This window comes from Kwoniella europaea, chromosome 1 (assembly GCF_036810445.1).
Source record: "Kwoniella europaea PYCC6329 chromosome 1, complete sequence".
NCBI lineage: Eukaryota > Fungi > Basidiomycota > Tremellomycetes > Tremellales > Cryptococcaceae > Kwoniella > Kwoniella europaea.
The window spans coordinates 8565600-8586603 of NC_089487.1; the positions used below are offsets into that span (position 1 = coordinate 8565600).

The following is a 21004-nucleotide window of genomic DNA, read 5'->3' on the forward strand; positions in this document are numbered from 1 at the left end:
TCTCTTTCATCATTATTCGTTATCGTACTAATCTCTTTCACTACGATGAAATATATACAACAACTGTAACTGATTTTCACTTCATCGTCTTTACTCACGATATATACTGACATCCCATCATCTCACCACTTTATCTCTCATTCGATAAACAAACCAAAATAACCCAGACTCATATTTCAATTCACCCAATTGCCTCCTCCATAGATCAAACCCTGTAAGACACCTTCTACCGCCTCCCTTTTAGCTTTACTTCTCTCACATATCGTACATCTACAAGCCCTCAACACTTCTCTCTGTTCGTAGAACACTTTCAGGATGATGGAATCGGTATTTTCACCTAGATTCCATTGAAGACCTGGTGGAGATAGAGGTAAGAAAGGTATATTCTTTTCTTGCTTTTGTAGATATTCTCTAATCATCGAATCTGTCTCCGCCGTCTGGCGTGCGTTATTCTCCTCTTCTTCTTCATTATTCATATCATACATCTCTTCCTCTTCCTCTTCCTCGGTTGATTCTTCATCATCATCTTCAAGTGATGCGATTTGTCCAGTAGTCGTATCGACAATAGTGACCACTTCCTTCTGTCCACTTGAATCCGTTCTACCAACGTGAATTTTGACATTGGTTGATGTCCCATGTTCCCCATGTCCATCCTTTAAACTCCCCGTCCAGTCTTCCGTTTCAGGTGTAGGGGTGATAGGCATCGTCCCAATCGTGTCGTGACTGCTTATCTCAGTTTCCGATCTTTCAGATACCCCAGCATTATCCTCTTCTTCATCTACCATCAAATCTGCATCGACCCCAGACAGCGGGGTAGGAGTAGTAGGCATAGAAGATCCGTTAGACACACTCAACCCTATGTTGGTGTCATCCTTGACTCGATCCAGGTCATATCGCAATGGTGCAGGAGGGGATACTGCCCTAGCAAGTCGATCAATATGATGCGTCTCAGGCGATGGAGGTAATTTGCGTTTTCGTTTTGTCGACGAGTCTGAATCATCGTCTATAAACGCTCGATCGGATGGGGTGACAGGCATACCGCCAGTACCAGCTTGAGTTGAGTTCCACAGAGGAGGTGAATGTCGCACTTTCTTCTCGGGTAAAGCATCTTCTTGTTCATTGGGTGATTTTCTCTTTCCCAATTTCGGTGAACCTTCAACAACTTCCCCATCCTCAATTCTCCTCGGCGTAATAACCGCAGAAATCCCAGGCCTACGAGCATCATGTTCACCTTGGTCCAAAGAAGCGGTGAATGCAATTTCCTTTATACCATATTTAGCCATCGTGGGCGACCGATATTCTTCTTGAATTAACTCGATCTTGGGTGATCCTTGGTTCTGTCTACGAGTAATGCTTGCGCCCGCTCTGGTGGTTGAGGCAGGAGCAGAATTTGTATCGTGAGTTCGATTGTTTTCGACAGCTTTGACATGCTCAACCAATTTTCTAGGTACCCATGATTCCCAATCATCCAATTTCTTGATTACATCCCCTACCGTCAATCTCTCACAGTACTGTTCTGCGACATCATCGTTCCCAAACCATTCTCTGATTTTTCTCACTAGTTCAGCTAGAGGTGGAGTAATCTTGGATCGTAATTTATCTTCATACAATCCGTCGAGTTTCTGTAAAAGCCTTTCGGGAGGTAGAAACGGATCGGTCTCCTCATCGATGTCGAGAGGATTAAGGGTGATCAATCCGGCGGAATCATGTTCAGCTTCGATTGGGTCATAGTCGATATTGATAAAATTAGATAAAGGATGTTTGGCATGTCGGCACATTTGTGCGAAAGATGTATGTATACTTGATGATTCACCGGAAACGGGCAAAGCTCGAAGTTGATATCTCAACACTTCATCTGAGGGTGATACCCAAAATCCGAATCGGACTCGATCATTGAGCCAGTCGTTGATACATCCTTCTTGAAGTTTGGTCTGATACTGCGCAAATGCGAAAATATTCATGAGCCAGCTGCTAACGATCGTCATCGACTGTAATTAAAGGTTGAGCTCACCTTATCGTTCAATTCTCCTCTACTAACTTTCAATTCTTCCTCCTCATCTTCTTCCTCCTCCTCGTCATACACCAACGAATCATCTTCATCACTTTCTCCACCATTACAAAATCTCTTCCTATATTGTTCATTCCACTTTTTGCACAAATCCATAAACTCATAATGATCTTCCAAACTTTCCTTTCCTTCATAATCTTCCCCCTTCAATTCATATTCTTTGATTAATCTCTGTTGCTTTTCATGAGGCCATTCAACGAGTCTAGCATTAAAATTATGATTGATATATCTATCTTTCATCATTCTTTCATTTCTTTGCAATTCCATTGCTGTACCCCATAATTCTGTATATCTCGTATGATTCATTAACCATTGTAACTCTACTGCCTTGTTCGCCATGATTATACAAGTATAGGTTGATTCCTCAATGTATTCCTTGATATATTGATTATTTATCCATTCATTGTTCAATCCCCTAATTACCCCCATACCGTCGACAGTATGAGTATTTCGGGAGCATTCTTTAAGGAGGTTGGTAAGTTCGTTTGAGATTGATATTCGTCTACAGTTTCGGCAGATTAGATCATCTCTTAAGCGATAAGTCCCATCTTCATCTGTATCTTTCGCATTACAAGGTAATAGCCCTGTATTGGCCGGTACGACTGGTGTAACATTTCTCATATATCGATTCGGGCCCGGGGTAGGAGGAGTAGGTGATAAAGATTCTATACCATATTCTCTATAACACCCCGAACAAAAATGATTATAATGTTTCACGCATGTTGGGGTATACCCGAATTTCTTGGTATATGTCAGACGACGTCGGACAGCGGGGTATAAACCTAATCTCGAAGGATGATTGAGTCGACATGGGATACAGATGTGGAGGGTGGTATATCTCGCTCGATGGAAGAGGGTAGGGAAAGATGGTGTGGAAGGTGTGAGACGGGCAGAGTCGATATCTGCTAAAGTAGAGGAATGAGGTCGGGATAAATCGAGAAGCAGGGTATAGGTCGGCCAGAATGAGTGAGAGTCGGCTGGTGGATGAGGATAAGAATGTGTTGACAGTGTAGATCAGTGATGTAACGAGATGTGCACTTACCGGCAGACTTCCAACCTAGACTGACTTTCCTTAAAATACATAACCTTATTCTCTGTTCAATCGCCAATGCAATTTCATAACTTTGAGGTCGATTTCGCCAAGTCTGGAAAATGCAGTTATCTGGAGGAGGAAATTCGATGACATGAGAAAATATGAGGCTATACCATGATACAAGAAGAAGGAAATATCGTCAGCTCAAAGTGATTTTTTTCTCACATATTGAACAATCCTTCTTCATCTTACTTCGCAATCTATCACAATTATTGTCCCTGCCGTAGGGAAACAGATACGTATGAGCGATACTCACTGTAAGACTCCTACAGGTAGATCACCCCATCCAGATTTATCTTTTCCCATCCCTAACTTGTTCGTTCTTCCTTTTCCATTCGTCTCTTCCACTATAGGTTGAGCTGAGGATGGTGGTTGATCAGAGGAAGGCAAGAGTTCTGGACTTTCGGTCGGTGTTGTGGTGGGAGCATCAGGAAGGGGGTCCATCTTGATGATGTCGGAAGGTTATCTAATGCGTACAAGGGGTGAAACGGGTTCGTTCTGCTTGATGAAGTGACTGATTGAAGTAGTTTTGTTTTGTTGTTTTGGTTGCCCAATGCAAGATAAGATAATTGATCTCGAGGGTTGGTTGGGTTTGTTCGTGTCTCGTATAGTTTCGTTTCGTCTCCCTTTTTCGTTTCAAGTGGGAATCGCGGTCATGTCAGATTTGAATAGGTGAAATGGTCCCATCCGATTGATACAGGGTAGTGTGAGTGTGAGTGTCGATGCTGACTCAACTACACGAGTAAAAGTGGTCAATGCGTAAATGCACAAATGCACAAGACGACGCACTGATAACTTAACCGGTCGACCAGGGTAACGTCATTCCCTCGGTTAGGCTTACTGCTTTCCACACGCCTAAAGACGCCACTTGGTTCTTATCTATCTATCCTTGTACCTGATCCACCCATACCCGATTGCTTTTTCCACCGATCTGCCTTCCACTTTGATGACTTGTACAAGATACAGTGTTATGCATGATATGACACAATACACATCTCACCCTCAATCTCACAAAGAATTATAATAGACACAGCGAAACATTAGGCGTAGGTGACACTATTGAAGAAGAGACAGAAACAAAGTCCTTTATTCTTTAACGTCTTATAATGTATGATCTTATATTATATATAAATGATGAAAACAGAAAACATATCTTCCGAATATGAATTATATGAATGTCCTCGTTAAATCGATAATGCGAAAGTCATTAAATCGTTAAAAGGTTTCAAAACCGAGTTTAGTAACAGGTCCATGAACCATCGGGTTCACCAGGTTCACCAACGTATTCGTATGGCCATTCACCTAGTTTGCAGATCTCGTCAGCGCATACAATGAGATGCGACAAGAGGATTATAACTCACCAGAATCACCTAAACAGGTGTCGACAGCAACCAACGAGTATCCAGCTTGTTGGATCTTCCATACGGAGTTAGGAAGGACTTCGGAAGAGGTGGTTTGGATAGTTGAGTGAGAAAGGACCAAGTGAGGACTTGGGTAAGAGTCTGGACGAAGGGCAGTTGTAAGCTGAATGCATGCAATAGGATGAGATATTGACAACTCACTGGCTACACCGTCGAGAACACCTTCCGAGTATCCGGTGGATTCACCATTGGCATCACCAGTGTCTTCGGACCAAAGGAAGAGTTCTGGTATCAACGGCAGGTATGTCAGCGACGATCGGCAGGAAGACACAACACACCACGTGGAAAGAGTAGAAAGATGGGACAAGATCAGAAGGGAAAGATGCAAAGGGAAATGAATGTGCAATGTACAAAAATATACTCACTCTTGTACCCTCTGTCAGACAATACTTTTAGTACCAAATCGTTATAAGAACCATAAGGAGGTCTAAAGTAAAGAGGTTTAAGACCTAGAATCTTGATGAAAGCTTGTTCGACTTTCTCAAGCTCTACAAGTAAAATATAACGGATGATATCAGCGAAGCCCGTTAAGATGTTAATGAAAAGGTCGCGAAACATACCTTGGTGGATACCTCCTTCGTCGAGTTGAGTCAAATCGGCATGGGACCAGGTATGTGATCCGAGGGTATGAGCTCTAATGACAAGATGTAATATCATCAGCTCAACTTCTGATCGATGAACAGACGAGTTGGATGGGAAACTCACTGAGCATGTAGTGATTTAATTTGATCGGCTTTGTCATAGATACAACCGTAGTTGTTACCCTATGTTCAGTTTAAAGATACATTAGCAATCCTCTTGTCTCAGGAGAGATATATGGCTGATGGAATGTTGAAGATTAGAGATGATTGAGAGCACTATTAGACTCACATTAAGGAAGAATGTACCTTTACCACCGTTTAGAGAGTTGGCAACATCCTGTTCGTAGTTGTATGGACCATCTGTATACGTAGATAGTCAGCTAACTGTACATCCCCAAAAGGAAGGAACAGACAGTGGAAGAGGGATAATGGTAGAGAGCGGGAAGAAGTGGATGACTTGACATACCATCAAAAGTCAAAGCGACTTGACCTGATTGATAACAATTATTAATCACTTGAACGCCCCCTTGTCTAGGTTGTAGTGAGATGGGAGAAGCGTTTATAGCTGATAAAGAAGCCAACAGTGTAATAGCTAATGAAGTGAACATGATGATTGATTAATTATATGTTGTACGTTATTATAAGTGAGTAAATGGAACGTTATATAATCAACCTAGTATGAGTTTGGGAATGATATGTTATGTGATGTTATATATAGAAGAGGGGTGAGAGATGAAGGTGAAGAAAGAAAAGAGAAATGAGGAGGAAGTAAGATGTTAGATGGTATATTTATATATATGTGTGTGTACTCGTAGATGACTTATGTCAACCTGTGCACTGACCTCTCACTCACACTGTCATGTTATCGAGCTAAGAGATGCCCTGACCCGCTTCCGTTTACATCTCTAATTTAGCTTCTGATGAGATTTTTTCCTTTTGATGCGATGACATAGATCTTTTGATGCGCCCCGTGTGCTTCTTTGACCGTCCTTTGACTCGCTTCGCTCATTCACTCCTTTACCTCGACTCTATCAACTTCGAGCTCCGCTCAACTCAACTCTGAGCTTGTATCGTCCGAGGATTACAAAGCTGTGTTGTTTCCTAGTCTAACCATGACATCTCGTACAGGTCCAAAGAGACCCTGCTGTAGCAGTACAGCTGTGTTCAAAGATCCATGTTGAACTTTTAAAATGTCTTCGAATTGCAGTCGTCATCACCTACAACGACTTCCGGGTAACTTTCCTTCCCTCTTCCCTCTTCTTGGCTTAACATGTATTTTGGTTGATGTCGTCATCCGATAATCTTCGGATTGAGTCGCCTTTGAGTTCGGCAAAAGAGAGTCAAGCATAAAATCATAGTACGGTTGAATAGGCGATGAAGCTGATGGGTAATGAGATGGATGGAAGGAAATAGGGTCATGAGCTCATCGCATCACCGCCCGTTCCTCGTTCTTCGGAGGTTTAGCCTGAAAAGTTTGTTCATGCGGTGCGGGGTAGATTGTACCTTGAATTTGTTACCTGAATGACCAAGTTTAGAGTAACCGCTCTGGGCGTTCGCATGACTTGACATGCAGTATCGTGTGGAGCGAACGACATCGATGCAATATTATCAAGGCTGTGCTATATCTTCAGGTTCAGGTTCAGGTTCAAGTTTATATTCATCAGATCCGTAACGATACTTGTAGTGGTCAGTCAGATGACCGACTGCTTCCTTCAAGCAGATGTGGAATTACTCGACTATCACTTGACAGGACTTTAGTATACTTCCGGCTGAAAGCACATCCATCATACATCAAGATGAAAATGATTGATCCGCCAAGAACGGGATTGATCCCTCATCTTTCATCTCCCATCTCTTAGCCATAATGGATTCTAGGTCATCCAAACCACAAGATAACCGTGGGATAAAACCAAGATAACAAGACCACCTAAAATGTCTCGGCTGGTAGTACATCAACGATGATGATGATGATATCACATGTCTACAGGTACTTAAGCTAGAATAGTGAGACATCTCCGGCAGTTGATGGGAGTGAGAACATTACGAAAATAAATATGATCTGTCCTAGCCTTTGCTGCCTTCGGTTGAAAGATACAGGTCACGAATAGGCGGATACGAGCATGCGTATCCGCCTATACAAAGGTTGGACGCTAAATGTCACTCGTCTACTCAGTACTTCCGAGCAGGCGAGGTTCCAGTAAACTCATTTTAGGGTATTTATGCACAGCTTATATAACCTTAAAGGTACTCAACTCGAACGGGATATACAAAGTTCCCACCGTCTCCGTTCCGAAGTGACTCCCCCATGTATGCAGTCCTTTGAATACTCCAAACTATGTGCGTCCCGTTCCGAGCATACGTGTAAAGGTACACAGATCTGCATTATACGCGCACAACAAGATTAAGATAGAGGTAGATCAGATCACATGACAATCAAATAGAATGAATGTTATTACACAGACACAAAGTACTAAATATAGACACAAATATTTACATGGTCATTGGGACAATGCAGGAGTCATATGGTGAGGTTTTATGCAGAGGAGATTCATCGCTTTCTCCTCTTATTGGAAGTGGAAGCAGGTTGAGTCTTAGATTGTGAAGGCGATTTAAAAAAATTCGTTATGGCCGGTTGCTATTTATAAATCAACAGCAACGAACCATTAGTTCCAGTCCTCAGTCCTCAATTCTCAGTCATCAGACAACGAATCATTATAAACCATTACTCACCTCTTTATTCCCCTCATCCACATTCTTACGAATCACCTTGGTCTGATGACCTCCCGTACCTCTTCTGGGCGGCTCAACTTCTTTGACGTCTTCATCTTCATCCTCATCATCTGATCGTTCTCTTTTCCTGTGCTGCCCCGCCTGCTCTACTTTAACTGAACCTTTATCATCAGCAGGTAGATCTTGATTGGTATGAGCTCGATCTTGGTTCGGAGCATTCGAATCATCCCCTAATCCCTTTTCCTCATCCTTCGGCGTGATTTCACTTTCAATCCCTTCAGCTTTTTCTTTGACTTTCTTCTCATCTTCGATTTTGACCTTAATGGGAGATTTATTCGATTCTTCCTTCTTGGGCTTGACAGGTGAAGATTGTTGTTTCGAGAAGAAACTCTTAATTCCATCTTTACGTTCCGATACGGGCTGAATGAACGTAGGCGAGTTATTACCTATCTTGCCTACTTCATTGGGTACGGGATAACTACGAAGCACACCAGCACTTATCAGCTACTGTCTTCCCCATATAGGGCATAGGATGAAATCGAATACAGTGTAGAATGGGGTATATGAGATGAGTTGGACTCACCTTTCTAAACCTTCTTTACTCTTTAACAAATCCCCTGTACCTCCTTTACCTTCCTTCCAACCTTTTACTTCTCCCAAATCTAGCCAATTCACAATATCATTCCATTCGGTGAGTATCACAGGCATCCTATCATGTAACCACCTTATATCCCTGGAAGGTTCAGTGGTAAGTATCGTATATGTCGCCAAAGGTATGGGATTGCCCGTTGGGTAAGCTTCACGAGTATCCTCTGGATCATCAGAAGGTTGGAATTTCGATTGGACGGGTGAAACGTATTTGACTATATCGTATAATCCCGCGAAGAATAGCAAAGGTGGATGATCGATTGATGTTTTCTCGGAGAGTGGTAGACGGGTGAAATGGGGGATTTTAGATGAAGGTTTTTTAAGCCATTCGTAATATCTACCAGACGCAAAAGAAGTTAGCTTGGAGGGATATAAATGGGGAGAAGGGAACGAGGCGTACCCTTGTGCAGGTATTATGCACCTCTTGTAACCTTTGAGAGCATGCCACATACCACCTGATGATGGATCTCTAAAGTATATCTGTTAGCTTGTCCTCAGATACAACAATTACGAAGCTCACAATAAACCCTCTGATCTTGCGTTGATGGTATTCAATGGACCAGTCGGAGGATGTTTCGTCCAATGAGGGATCAGACCCCATTGCCTGTTGCTCAGATACTCCTTTCATGAGCTATATGATCACGAAGGTTGAAGTTGGAACAGTAGCTCACATAGTCTCGATCATTCCTCTCTCACCATCTTCGGGATCACGTCGAATCACCGGAGCCCTCTGACGAGGTGCAACATTGTAACTATCCCATTCATTCACATTCAGCTTATTCCTTGAGGATCGAATAAGCTGTATGTACGGTAGATAAGCCACTCACTTCCCACCCCTATTATCCTGCTGCCTTTCCCACCTCGGACGCCCATTCTCGAATAACCTTGGTAATCGAGCTTCGAGTGAATCGTAGAGCTCCTCGTTGGAGAGAGCAAGAGCGTACCGACCGCACATTGTGTCGTCTCTCTTCAGCCGTGAGTCAATTGACTTGAGCTTGACTGTTGATACTCTGTCTGAGGTGAATGTCGATTTGAATCAAGTTGGTTTCTCATGATCGTCGTTTGAGCCTGGTTGACTGGACTTTCTGACTTTGCTTCACTTGTCAACATTACATCATTCAACTAACGGAGATCGCGTCACATCTCCGTTCAGTTTGTTTTGGTCATGTACCGGAGTGTTGTCATAACGAGAACAGAGTAGAGTACTACGAGTATTTTCAACGCGTATAGAGGGTTTCCAAAACCTATGAAGGGCTCGAAACCTTCGCGAAAAAGCTCACAGAGCTGCACAAATGTCCTTGATCCTCTCAGAAACGCCTAAGGGCGGTATGGAAGGTAAGATTCTGAAAGTGGGAGGTCAATATGTCGTACAGAGACCTGGTCATCCACCTCGTGAGTGGCCTCTTTCCCCCTGTAAATGAGCTTGCATGTAGCCTGAAATGATGATTCAAGATGGAGATGAAATTGACTAGAAGATCTCGAATAGGCGTTGCTACAATCCTCAACACTAGAACGAATAAAATAGGCATACAAGAAGCATATATTACATTCCTAGGACAGGATAAACGATTAGACCTTTGGATCAAAGAAGATGAATTGGGGGAAGAGATTATACAGGCTGAAGCTGGACCATCAACGAAGCTTATCAATGCATATGTAAGTCTACTATTACCATTGCTTGACATGTTCTATCTGTGAGCTATGCTAATGGTTGGTATTTATCGACACAGACTACCGATGGCCAAAAGGATCCTTCTCAGATACAACCCGAGGCAGGACCTTCCACACCGATAGATCGAAATAAACGATCCGAAAGATCACCCCGAAGTAATGCGTCTACTCCAGAGAGGGAGCATGCTGCTATGACAAGAGTAAGGAACTTCGAAGATGTTAGATTTGGTGAATATCTGATTAAGACTTGGTATGTAAACTTTTCTTGCCGTTTATCGTGTTTATGTTTGGATTATCAAGCAAGTCGACAATTGACTGAATATGTTGGTCCTATAGGTATTACTCCCCTTATCCATTGCCCCTCGACGATCCATCTCATCCTCAAAATTCCCATACTCAAACACCTCAAGCTGAATCTTCTTCTTCAGCGAAGAAACGCAAATTAAATGCGAACGACAATCCGACACTAACCCCTGATCAAACGATATCCGGAATAGAGAATTCACATAGACCGCATTTGAAACATAGTAGAACGGTCAATGAGATGTATTCTGGAGTGGGGAAGGGCGGGGAAGGTGCCAGAGGTAGATTATGGGTTTGTGATGTGAGTAATCCCTCATACAATCCCACAGAATCTAACGTGATTGGACATCTGACATGATTGATATGTTACAGCTCTGCTTCAAGTACATGAAAACTAGGACAGGATGGGACAGGCATACGGTGAGTCGTTTTATGCCATGGACGACTTTTTCAAGGAAGAAGAAATCAGGAATTCATATATGATTTTGTTCTCATAGTCCTCTTGTACAATGCTACAACCACCCGGAAGGAAAGTCTACCAGAGAGGGAGTTACACAATATGGGAAGTGGACGGTGCGAATGCTACGGTGAGTTGATTGGGGATCATAACGCAATAGGAAGATTGTTTACTATAGTGTGATCAATGATGTTAGCTATATTGTCAGAATTTATCTTTGTTCGGTAAATTATTTATAGATCATAAAGTGAGTACGATCAATATTCCTTCTCGTAATCATTGATTGCTTGTTGCTTGGACTGATCCAATGATGATTTATCGGCGTATATAGTCAGTATTCTTTCATGTCGAAAATTTCCTATTTTACGTTCTGTGCGATGCGGCCACGAGTAGACGAGATCAGGTGATGGCTTTCTTTTCCAAGGTGAGTTTTATCTCATTAGACTTCACCTTGCTTCATTCTGGTTTGACTTCACTCCGCTTCAGCTTTCTTTGGTACATTAATTTCAATGACATCGTCTGAGCTGACCTGAACATGATATAGGAAAAAGTCTCATATGACGATTATAACTTGGCTTGTATAGTTACTTTCCCACCATTCCAGAACAGAGGGTTTGGTAAACTCTTAATTGAATTTAGTGAGTCCCTGCAATCCGATTCAGTCCTGAACAATCCACCCTTCTCACTCAATCATTCACTTCCTCACAACTCGCTCATGTGCTTTTGCTGACATATGATATGGTGTATATTGTTCGGGGCGATTCAGGCTATTACCTCACGAAACATCCATCCACTCGCCCCTCATCCCAATCACCAGGTACACCCGAAAGACCCTTGTCCGATCTGGGTTTAAAAGGATATACAGCATATTGGGTTTCAGTAATCTTACGATTCCTCCAAAACCTCTTAGCCGACTCGGAATCCTTCAAACCTCCTCATTTGAACGAATCGCCAACTAAATTAAAATCGCCAGTTAAGGCTAAAGTGAAGATCACCCCTGTTACACCGGTCAAGGAAGGTGAAGGAAGGGTATTGAGGGCACGTAAACCACTTGTGGACGAAGAGAAGGTCTTGGTGGGAGTGGGTGGGAAGAAAGATCAGAAGATGATGATTGTAGTTGATGGAATTGGTAAGTTTGCCTTTCATCTTCAATCATTGAATCGTGATCGTATTCGTATATTGATACATGTCATATTAAATCTGCTGTGTTATGTCACGTAGGGTTCACCAAAACACCTATACCAAACTATAAAGGCCAATATAGTATATCCCTCGATTTATCAACTATAGCGAAAAGTTGTCATCTCAGATTAGACGACGTCTCGTTCACTCTTTCCGAATTGGGTTTCTTAACACACCGAAGGAAAGTTCAAGCCATTCAGCCAAAAAAGAGATTGAGGAATGGGCATGGTCATGGCCATAGTGCTCTGAAGGGTGAGCTGGGAGAGGAGCAGGAGGACCAAGATGAAGAAGGTATAGACGAGCAAGAGGAGATAGGAGAAGAATGGAAAGACATCGAAATTGTCATAAGTAAAGAGATGGTTGATGAACAATGGAAGAAATGGAGAGTTAGAGATAAAGGGGTACTGCAAGATGAGTTTGTCCTGTTGTAGGTCTGGTTGTACAGGTAAAGAAAATACGATTACAAGTGTCAGTATGCAATATGTAGCAAGCAACTTGATCTGCAAGTATATAAGATTTAAGAACCCCGGCAGAAAACTCTTCACGGTCTGAAATCAGACTTTCATATGTATTTTGCTTACTCTGGTAGAACATTGGGTCAAATCTCACGATCCTATGAGCGATTCTCATGCGAGAGCGAGAATTAGTTCCAAAGGTGAATAATACGAGTATCACTTGAAACGATTATGGCAATACATTAATCCTGAAATCTATGTTCTACTTTCAATCTAAGCTCTTCATTTTATACTCGAAGAATGAAATACCTATACCTATCCCCATCCTACTTCCCACCACCAATAACCACCTTCTTCGTCCACCCTTCCTTCTCCCTTTCTACCTTTCACACCCTTCTTCCCTTCTCCTCTTACACCCAGTTTCAATCCCCTTTTCAATCCCAGACCCTCTCCTCGTAGCTCGATGTCTATCTGAGAATGGTCATCGGCCACAGCAGCAGCTTCTTGACGCTGTAATAAGGGTGAGTAAGTTGAGAGGGGTGGAAAATGCGTATCGATAGATGCTAGTTCGGGAGCGAACGTGGGTCGAAGTGGTGAGAGGATATGCTATATCATACAACGTCAGGATCAGTATTATTTCGAGACTGATGCGAAGAATGAGATTGACGCAACATTGGATTCATGTCCGTGTAGTAGGAAGACCGAAACTAGGACTCACGAAAGTTCCACCATTTTCGCCATTGTCATCAGGCAATCTCAAAGTCCAGCCAGCCACCATTCTCAAGAGTTTCGCATGAGTTTCATCATAAACGCAATCACTCGCCAAAACCAAATCAAACCCTTCTCTCCCTTCCGCCCCTTTACCGATAAACCTTGACATCTCCTCTTGACCTTCTTTTTCTTCTTGTGAATCGCCATTCTCCATAAAAGTGGGAAACGTCGTCCAATCCAATTTAGCTATATGTATACCTTCATCTACACCTACATCCGTAGTGGTCTTTAAATTCACATCTGGTGAACCTGGTATTTGCTTTATCTCAGGAGGGAAATTCAAATCAACACAGATCTTTAGATTATCCAACACGGTATCTAAGAAATCGGTAGCTACCACCAATCCTCTTGGTGAACCATCTTGTAAGCACTGCAGATCGAGGAGTTTCCGACACAGGATTGATAATAGTCCTGTACCAGCACCTAATTCTAACACCCTTATGCCCTTATTTTCCTCGGAAGGAGGCAAGAATAAACCGTAATCTGCTGGATTCAATGCTAATTTCCTACCTAGCAATATGGCTGATCCCCATGTCTGTACACCGACTGATAGATGGTCTGACATCGGAGCGTCATGGAGCAAGATTGGTAAATTTGCGTGTCTCTTTTTACTTTTCCGCGTGGAGGAGGTAGACTGAGTTTTGATCGAAGTTATCCCTGAGAATGTTGTAGACGCAGGTGAGATCAGATCGTCTTGGGCCGGGAAAGTAGTTGTGGGCGAAGGGGCTATGGTCTGACGATGGAATAGGTTTTTAGGAGATGTAGGTGAGGTAGAGAGCGATGAGAGGAACATGTTTGTTTCGGGAGATAAGTTTGGGTTGGGGGTCGTACGTGAATGCAAGGATGAGAGAGCTGGAGCGAGAGAGGGGTGAAGAGGGAATACTAGATGTCGGGTGAGGGATCCAGCGGCTGCAAGTGATAACGAGGTGAGATTAGCGCACGAGTTCCACCTGGAGGCAGATTGGTAAATCGTCTTTCGTCCTGATTTTAACGTTCAGACCATTGTTTGCGTGATAAAGAAACAGCATCGAGGTTGAAAATCCTGTCGGATGTCCCTAACTCACCGCTTGTTCCAGCCATCATAGCCAGCACGGCCGTAGCGTCCCTCAAGATCATTTCCACCTCTTTGACCTCCTCTATCTGCCCACCTTCATTCTCCTCCAACCAACCTTGCGATCGTCTCACAACGCCCCCTAGCCATTTCTCCGCCCACTCTCTTTCAAAAGGATCCAAGTGTTCTTGACTGTCCACGTCTCCTTGCTCCTCTCCATTGATCCCTTCCTCCTCTGAGGTGATCTCTTCCTCTAGTACTTCCAGTCCATTTCCAGCAGACTCGATGGGTACGTCAAGTCCCAGTCCAATACTTTCCATGGTCTCCACAAGCCCGGCAGAAAACCTTCGCTCCCTCTTTTGACTTCTTACGACCTTCTTCTCTGGCTCTTCATCCTCAAATACATCCGTCGATGTGAATCCTCCATGTATGGGTGGTAAGTACAACTCCTTGAGGATCGATATACGCGCGAGAATGTCGGCAGGGTGGAGGGGCGATAGGGTATGTTGTGAGCGAGGAAGGGGAGGAAGGAAGGATGAGGGGATTAGACCTGAGGAGGTCATTTTGGCTAACGGTTCAGAGCCTGCTGGCTGATATGGTGGACTGGGCTATGTACAGGTCGTCATGGACGTTGGATTGCTGACACAATATCTGAAGATGAACTGTTTGACGATAAATTTGGATGGACGAAGGGCAGCAAGTGATCGACAAAGTGGAGGCGGCGAATACACCAACCCATTCTTAAGTGGAGTGCGCATACAAACGCATGTCCATTCCTATTCCGGTTGCAACAACGACAACATCGTGGAATCATCGACTGGGACAACGATGATAGCAATAGAGCGATATACATCCTACTACTACTAAATAAACATCTTAATAACCTTCCCATCCCCTGTACTACCTTCTCTCTTTATCATCATGGTAAGCTGATACCCGTGTCACACTGTGAGAAAGGCTGACAGCTGGGAATTTATCGCAGGCCGACGTGAAAAGACCAACTTCGCCTGGGACACCAGGAGGTTCAAGTTCCTCTTTCGCTGTTGCTAGACCACATGGAGCCAATGCTGTCAGGTGCGTGATAGATGCTATTCAGTATGATAACCTGCGGAAGTGATGAGCTAACATGGGTGGATAACTTCTGCTCATTGCTCCTCCCTCTCTAAACTACAATTCTCGACCACCTCTCCCCCCCTCTTTGCTTTTGTCAATTCTCAACCAATCAATATTCACATGTTCTCAATCAAAATCATAGACGACGTGCTCCAGCTGCTGCCAGACCATCTTCCGCTCGAGCCGCAGGTGCAGGTGGATCGAGTAATACCATGTTGAAGCTCTATACGGACTCAGGAGAGGCAGGATTGAAAGTGTGAGTTTGTGACAAAATTATGCGCCATCTCTTGTTAAACATACCAGTACTGCAACCGTGCTCTCCTATACCACTTTGCTCAATCCATCTACAGACCTGAATGCTAAGTCTTGCCTCTATACAACACAGAGATCCATTCGTTGTTATCGTCTTATCACTCTCATTCATCGCCTCCATCTTCTTCCTCCATATCGCCGCCAAGATAGTACGAGCGTTCACCAAGTAATTCCACTACCTTCATCGACTTTACAGGAAGGTAGTAAGATAGAGATGTGGATGAGGTTATGGCACAAAATGCATCAATTGTAAATTCTCGATGAGTGATAATCGACAATATGTGAACAACCCGAGCCATAAATATTGCTTTCTAGTTTTTCCCTAGGATCGTTATCTCAACAATTACAAATTACTAAGCGGGGTGAGAAGGGGAAGGCAAAGATAGACTGGGCGGCGTGACTAATGACTTCCCTCCTTTGCTTTCCCCTTGAATCCAGGAAAGAACCTTTTCAATCTGTTCAACCTGGAATTGCCTTCGGTCGCTGCACTTTGCTCAGCGTATTCCTCATCAGCGGTGTCTGGAGGACTGGAATCATTGGTGCGGAGATCAATCATCGTTCGACTCATGGGGTTCAAAGAGTTGAAGAGAGGTATGCCAGGGGGCTGACCATCACTCTCCTCGTCACTAACACCGAAAGCAATATCAATATCGCAACCGTGACCAAACATTGGCAGAAATGCCAAAAAAGTCGTTTGAAAATACCCACTCAGAGACTTCTCCCACAACTTGGAATCCTCCGACCTCAGACTCTTTATTCTGAGCACTTTGCGACGGATAGTAATATTGTTGTTGGCATTGATATCCGGTCTGTCTTCCTGTGGCAGAAGCGCATAATCGCTCATACTCATCTTGAAACATTAATCTGGACCATTTGATTCTGATGGTACTTTTATAATTCGGTTTATCACCATTATACCAATCATCCAGATCATCATTGAAACCCCTCAAAGTCTCAGTCTTACCTTGACCTATCGTACCATGATGATAGGGTTCAGTTGGGATCCTAATTCCTTTTATAAACTCTTGGCCTCCCTCGTTCCGATCATTATCATGATGATGATGAGGAACCAAGAACTTTGTTATCAATTCAGCTTCCATCCAACGATTGTAATTACCTGACGGGAATTTAGCCTTCTCTTCGTCCGAGAGGAAACTTCCGATATTGTATTCACTTCGGTCTCGTTGCGATGGTCGAGGAGCATCTCGATAATTCGAATATCTCTGTGCTGAGCTATTACGGGCATTTAAATACCTCTGAGTCTCTTCAGCCGTTTGGGTGAAGCTCCAATATGGATGTAAATCCTTTTTATGACCAAATTGCCAAATTTCTTTCTCATCCTGATTCGAAAACCCATAACTGTGACCGAATGAATCTTTACCAGAAGGATCATAATGGTTGTTATATCGATCACATGAAATGGCTTTCATATAATCGAGATGAGAGGAATTGAAACTTTTAGCTCCATCTCTGTATAAGAAAACTTTCAATTGAGGATGCTCTTCTTTCTTATTGTAGGAATTTGAAATTTCTGATCCAGGTACTATATGAAAATCTCTATATCCACCTTTCTGGTCGAGATCTTCTTCAGATTTGATGAGATTAGAGTTGATATTTCCAGTTATATATTGATTTAAGAATCCAATTTCCTCTGAACTTTCCCTCTTCTGGTATTCCGGTCGGATATCATGCAAGTTTGCACTTTCTTCAGTTGGGCGTATCGAATGGATACGAATATCCCCTATGGTATAGCTTCTGATGGATATAGAAGGGTCGCCGCCTTTTGAGGGGTCTGAGGGCTTTATATGCCCATCAATAGTATTACAATCTTGCCACTCCACTTCAACGATACTGTCGAAATCTTTGTAGAGTGAGCCGTAGGCAGGTAATCCAGATGGCGATGTTACGCTCATGATGCTGGAAGATCAAAGTCTGATGAAGTAAAGCGCGCAGCCTTAACATCAAGCACTAAGTAAAGGATATATATACTGTATATGTAAGAGCTCATGGCTTATCTTCTGGCAAACCAGTGTCCTCTGCTACCCTTCGCAAGAAGCTGTACATCGTGAATGGTGTGAGTAGAGGTCTTCTCAACCTGAAGGTGACGTATTGATGGCACCTTAAGAAGAAAGTATAGGAAGAAGGACTGGTACTTCCTTTCACAGGTCCTGGACTTGCTTACACAGCCTGCGACCTCAGCTACAGTGATCGTCAATGCCAATTTGAGACGGGGATTCAGAGAAGCGACCGGGCGATCTGACACTGATTCTTTGCATCCTCAAATCAAAATGATGCTCAGAATATCAATATTGCACATAGGTACCATCTACGAGTGTTATAATCTCAGTAGTGTTAAATTCAAGGCATGGCCTACTTGTAGTGACCCAAATACTGTACTGTACTGAGTTTGGGATGGCCATAACATACCTTCCACTCTTTACTTGCTGCCCTAACTGAAAAAGTTATCAATCCAAATAGAAGATTTGCTTGGTGAGCTGCATACATTGACCGAGGTCTCTCCTGCTGCTCCATTGAAGGTTCAAGGGTAGTACTTACTGTACTCCACATCCATGTCAGGCTGAAATAACCTCGAACCTCTAATGGTAATTCTCGATTTATGAGTCGGAAGACTTGCATCCCGCCACCTGTCATATGTAGTGTCGAACAATCGATCTTGTTTTCTTTTTCCGATAGCATCAGAGAGAAAAGAAGTGTATTCTGTCGGTTTCCTCAAATAAAAGAACTTCTCATCCCCACTACTATCAGTCGGTCTGAAGAATTTGGTGGTATGTTCAATATTGACACCAACGGTTTTATCGAATCTCGAGTCGAGCAGGCTCAAGTTGACAATCTTCTTATAATTCTCATTTTCCTTTATCAGATCAGATCGTCCTCGATCCTCATACTCATCATTGTTCTCCTGATCAGCGTTAAAGATCTTCTGACAATACTCCAAAGAGTTGTTGATAGATGTGGGCAGAATGGATACCACGTTAGATTGCCACACTGTCGCTCTGCCCATACCATTATCAATGTCTTCATCCGTCGTGATCAGAGTCAAATAAGGGACTCTGTATATTGCAAAATCGTGCATAGCTGATTTTTGAGCGAAGACTTTCATATGATCGTGTCGCTCATAGTACGGTTCATTGTATGTGGCACATTCAGATCCAGGGATGACATAGAAATCTCTGAAAGGTCTTGTTTTCGTTCCCCCACCAGTCGGGTTGGTCACATCGATCGGATCATCAGATGTGTTGATGTAGTTGTTCAGGAACGATACGGTCTGTTTATCTTTTCCAGCTTTATGACCTGCTCGCCAATCATAAGGATCTACGTCAGGGGCAAGATCTTCGAATCTGTAAAATCGAAGTTTTCCCATGTCGGATGGTTCTTCTTCATTTTCATTAACATATTGAGGTCCTACTTGGTCTCTGATATCTCTCCAATATACGTTGACATCAAATTCAAACCCTTTACAGGGTCCTATGCATACGTCGCCGGTTCTGATATTAGAGATTCTATTCGTGTGGCTCGACTATATCTTTGTTCAACAGATACTCCTCGCTGGTCATATATCGAGCACGGGAAATTGCGTTATGGGAGGAAACATCCAAATTCGTGACCTTGGCTTGCCAAAGGTTCAATAGAGTATAATCGAATTGCATGTTTGGGAATCTGGCTGAGCTCGATCTGAGGTAGGACTTTTAGCAGGTCTTCATTTGTATACGATCTTTTCAAGCTACTAAGATCTTGCCACTTGACTTTCACTACGCTATCGTGTTCTTGACACAGACCTTGACGATGGCTTGGCTGGTCATACCAGCTCATTGTTATGAGTATGTAAGTGTGGTCAAATCACTGTCACGTTGCACGTTTGGAATTGTGATGTTGGAGGACCTTTTCTGAAGACAAATCAGAACGATGATTGGCAAGTATTTGTATGTATCTTACCAGTGCAAAATAACATAAGGAATTAGGTCTTCTTCCAAGATCCTCATTGTACAAAGGAGAGAGAAGCTTTACCCCACAGTACTATTTCTTGTTTGGGCAGTCTCTTTCTTCGAAGCTGCTGCTGCACTGCCTCAAATGTATCTAAACTCCCTTAGACCTCAATGTGATGTATATCGAAGGAAACTACACCACGGAGTTATCATGCGTATTTTTATGGTTTAGGGGTGGCGAACAGCTTCTCTCTTGCGATACAAGGACAGTCCAAAAGCAATACTGCCCTCCGTGACGCTGTCAGCGCGTACACACATACAGTCCGATGAATTGTCCTGAATCTACCGATCTCTCATCCTACGGATGCATGACATGGGATAATTCGTTCCTCCCTGATCAGTACATATTTCACATGTCATTTACAGCAGCATTCGAACATCTTATCGTTTCTCTGTTTCGTCAACATCGGCGGCAGTAGTACCCACTACCTCCCACCATCTCAGTTCCTCTGTCCACTCTATTGAATCTTCACCTTTAGCAGCTGGCCATCCCCCTTCTTGAGGTGCTTTGGTAGTCAGAGCCACGAAGGTTCCTCTTTCGGATGGATTTCTGGAATATAGCAAGGGTGTTTTCAACGATATATCCACGGAGACTTCCTTATCATCATTATCGGAAAGACCCAGATCTAAATTTCTCAAGTATATTTGACGAGTTTTATTTGCTGAGCTGTTAGTCTTCAACATAAGGCGAAGCATCTCTTTTCTCGTCTGGGGACTGATTGCGATATGCTTTATACTATGGGGGCCATCAGAAGATTCTCGGCTGAATAGTACTAATGGCTCGGTACTTCCATTTCTCAGACCTTTCTCACTTATATACCCTTCCCACTCGCCACTCTTTGCAACTTCAGAAGCTCGGAGTACACAGTGAAATTGATTTTCGAAGTTGATGTTGCCTTGATCATCCTTCAAAGCGCTTGATAATCTCTGAAAGGCTTGTATCACCTCCGCAGAGTTGTGCTCGGTAGGTATGCAGCTTGTGAATGACCATGTATGAGGTCCTCCAAGTGGTCTGTCAGGCACATAAGTCGAATTATGATAGGTTGTGGAGAGGTCGATAGTATGTTTGTAAGCGGGTGATCCTTGGAGGGATGATGTCTCGGACGAGGCGGAATGGTAATTCTGGGTTGACATTGTGAAAGTG

At 43.2% G+C, this 21004-nt stretch overlaps 9 protein-coding genes across 9 annotated transcripts; 2 read left to right on the plus strand and 7 right to left on the minus strand.

The window, feature by feature from the left end:
- Nucleotides 1-176: 176 nt before the first annotated feature.
- On the minus strand, nucleotides 177-3605 carry V865_003253 (uncharacterized protein; the record flags this gene model as incomplete). Its single annotated transcript, XM_066227050.1, has 4 exons — nucleotides 177-1937; nucleotides 2012-3045; nucleotides 3111-3268; nucleotides 3418-3605. 4 exons carry the CDS (start codon nucleotides 3603-3605, stop codon nucleotides 177-179), a joined length of 3141 nt encoding a protein of 1046 aa, XP_066083147.1.
- Nucleotides 3606-4398: 793 nt separating this feature from the next.
- Nucleotides 4399-5771, minus strand: V865_003254 (uncharacterized protein; the record flags this gene model as incomplete). Its single annotated transcript, XM_066227051.1, has 8 exons — nucleotides 4399-4463; nucleotides 4523-4663; nucleotides 4724-4807; nucleotides 4948-5070; nucleotides 5143-5216; nucleotides 5288-5346; nucleotides 5453-5523; nucleotides 5630-5771. The coding sequence occupies 8 exons, from the start codon at nucleotides 5769-5771 to the stop codon at nucleotides 4399-4401; spliced, it is 759 nt and encodes a 252-aa protein (XP_066083148.1).
- A 1940-nt stretch (nucleotides 5772-7711) lies between these two features.
- Nucleotides 7712-9496, minus strand: V865_003255 (uncharacterized protein; the record flags this gene model as incomplete). The annotated part of the gene is made up of 8 exons (XM_066227052.1): nucleotides 7712-7798; nucleotides 7894-8371; nucleotides 8477-8703; nucleotides 8749-8878; nucleotides 8942-9010; nucleotides 9062-9145; nucleotides 9213-9293; nucleotides 9369-9496. 8 exons carry the CDS (start codon nucleotides 9494-9496, stop codon nucleotides 7712-7714), a joined length of 1284 nt encoding a protein of 427 aa, XP_066083149.1.
- A 337-nt stretch (nucleotides 9497-9833) lies between these two features.
- On the plus strand, nucleotides 9834-12585 carry V865_003256 (uncharacterized protein; the record flags this gene model as incomplete). The annotated part of the gene is made up of 11 exons (XM_066227053.1): nucleotides 9834-9933; nucleotides 10028-10197; nucleotides 10272-10462; nucleotides 10549-10816; nucleotides 10888-10935; nucleotides 11013-11102; nucleotides 11169-11219; nucleotides 11304-11396; nucleotides 11517-11610; nucleotides 11739-12101; nucleotides 12194-12585. 11 exons carry the CDS (start codon nucleotides 9834-9836, stop codon nucleotides 12583-12585), a joined length of 1860 nt encoding a protein of 619 aa, XP_066083150.1.
- A 339-nt stretch (nucleotides 12586-12924) lies between these two features.
- On the minus strand, nucleotides 12925-14994 carry V865_003257 (uncharacterized protein; the record flags this gene model as incomplete). Its single annotated transcript, XM_066227054.1, has 3 exons — nucleotides 12925-13215; nucleotides 13328-14289; nucleotides 14445-14994. 3 exons carry the CDS (start codon nucleotides 14992-14994, stop codon nucleotides 12925-12927), a joined length of 1803 nt encoding a protein of 600 aa, XP_066083151.1.
- Nucleotides 14995-15352: 358 nt separating this feature from the next.
- On the plus strand, nucleotides 15353-16026 carry V865_003258 (uncharacterized protein; the record flags this gene model as incomplete). Its single annotated transcript, XM_066227055.1, has 4 exons — nucleotides 15353-15355; nucleotides 15414-15505; nucleotides 15687-15800; nucleotides 15930-16026. The coding sequence occupies 4 exons, from the start codon at nucleotides 15353-15355 to the stop codon at nucleotides 16024-16026; spliced, it is 306 nt and encodes a 101-aa protein (XP_066083152.1).
- A 230-nt stretch (nucleotides 16027-16256) lies between these two features.
- Nucleotides 16257-17769, minus strand: V865_003259 (uncharacterized protein; the record flags this gene model as incomplete). Its single annotated transcript, XM_066227056.1, has 2 exons — nucleotides 16257-16482; nucleotides 16565-17769. 2 exons carry the CDS (start codon nucleotides 17767-17769, stop codon nucleotides 16257-16259), a joined length of 1431 nt encoding a protein of 476 aa, XP_066083153.1.
- Nucleotides 17770-18395: 626 nt separating this feature from the next.
- On the minus strand, nucleotides 18396-19238 carry V865_003260 (uncharacterized protein; the record flags this gene model as incomplete). Its single annotated transcript, XM_066227057.1, has 1 exon — nucleotides 18396-19238. One exon carries the CDS (start codon nucleotides 19236-19238, stop codon nucleotides 18396-18398), a length of 843 nt encoding a protein of 280 aa, XP_066083154.1.
- Nucleotides 19239-20241: 1003 nt separating this feature from the next.
- On the minus strand, nucleotides 20242-20994 carry V865_003261 (uncharacterized protein; the record flags this gene model as incomplete). The annotated part of the gene is made up of 1 exon (XM_066227058.1): nucleotides 20242-20994. The coding sequence occupies one exon, from the start codon at nucleotides 20992-20994 to the stop codon at nucleotides 20242-20244; it is 753 nt and encodes a 250-aa protein (XP_066083155.1).
- Nucleotides 20995-21004: the final 10 nt, after the last annotated feature.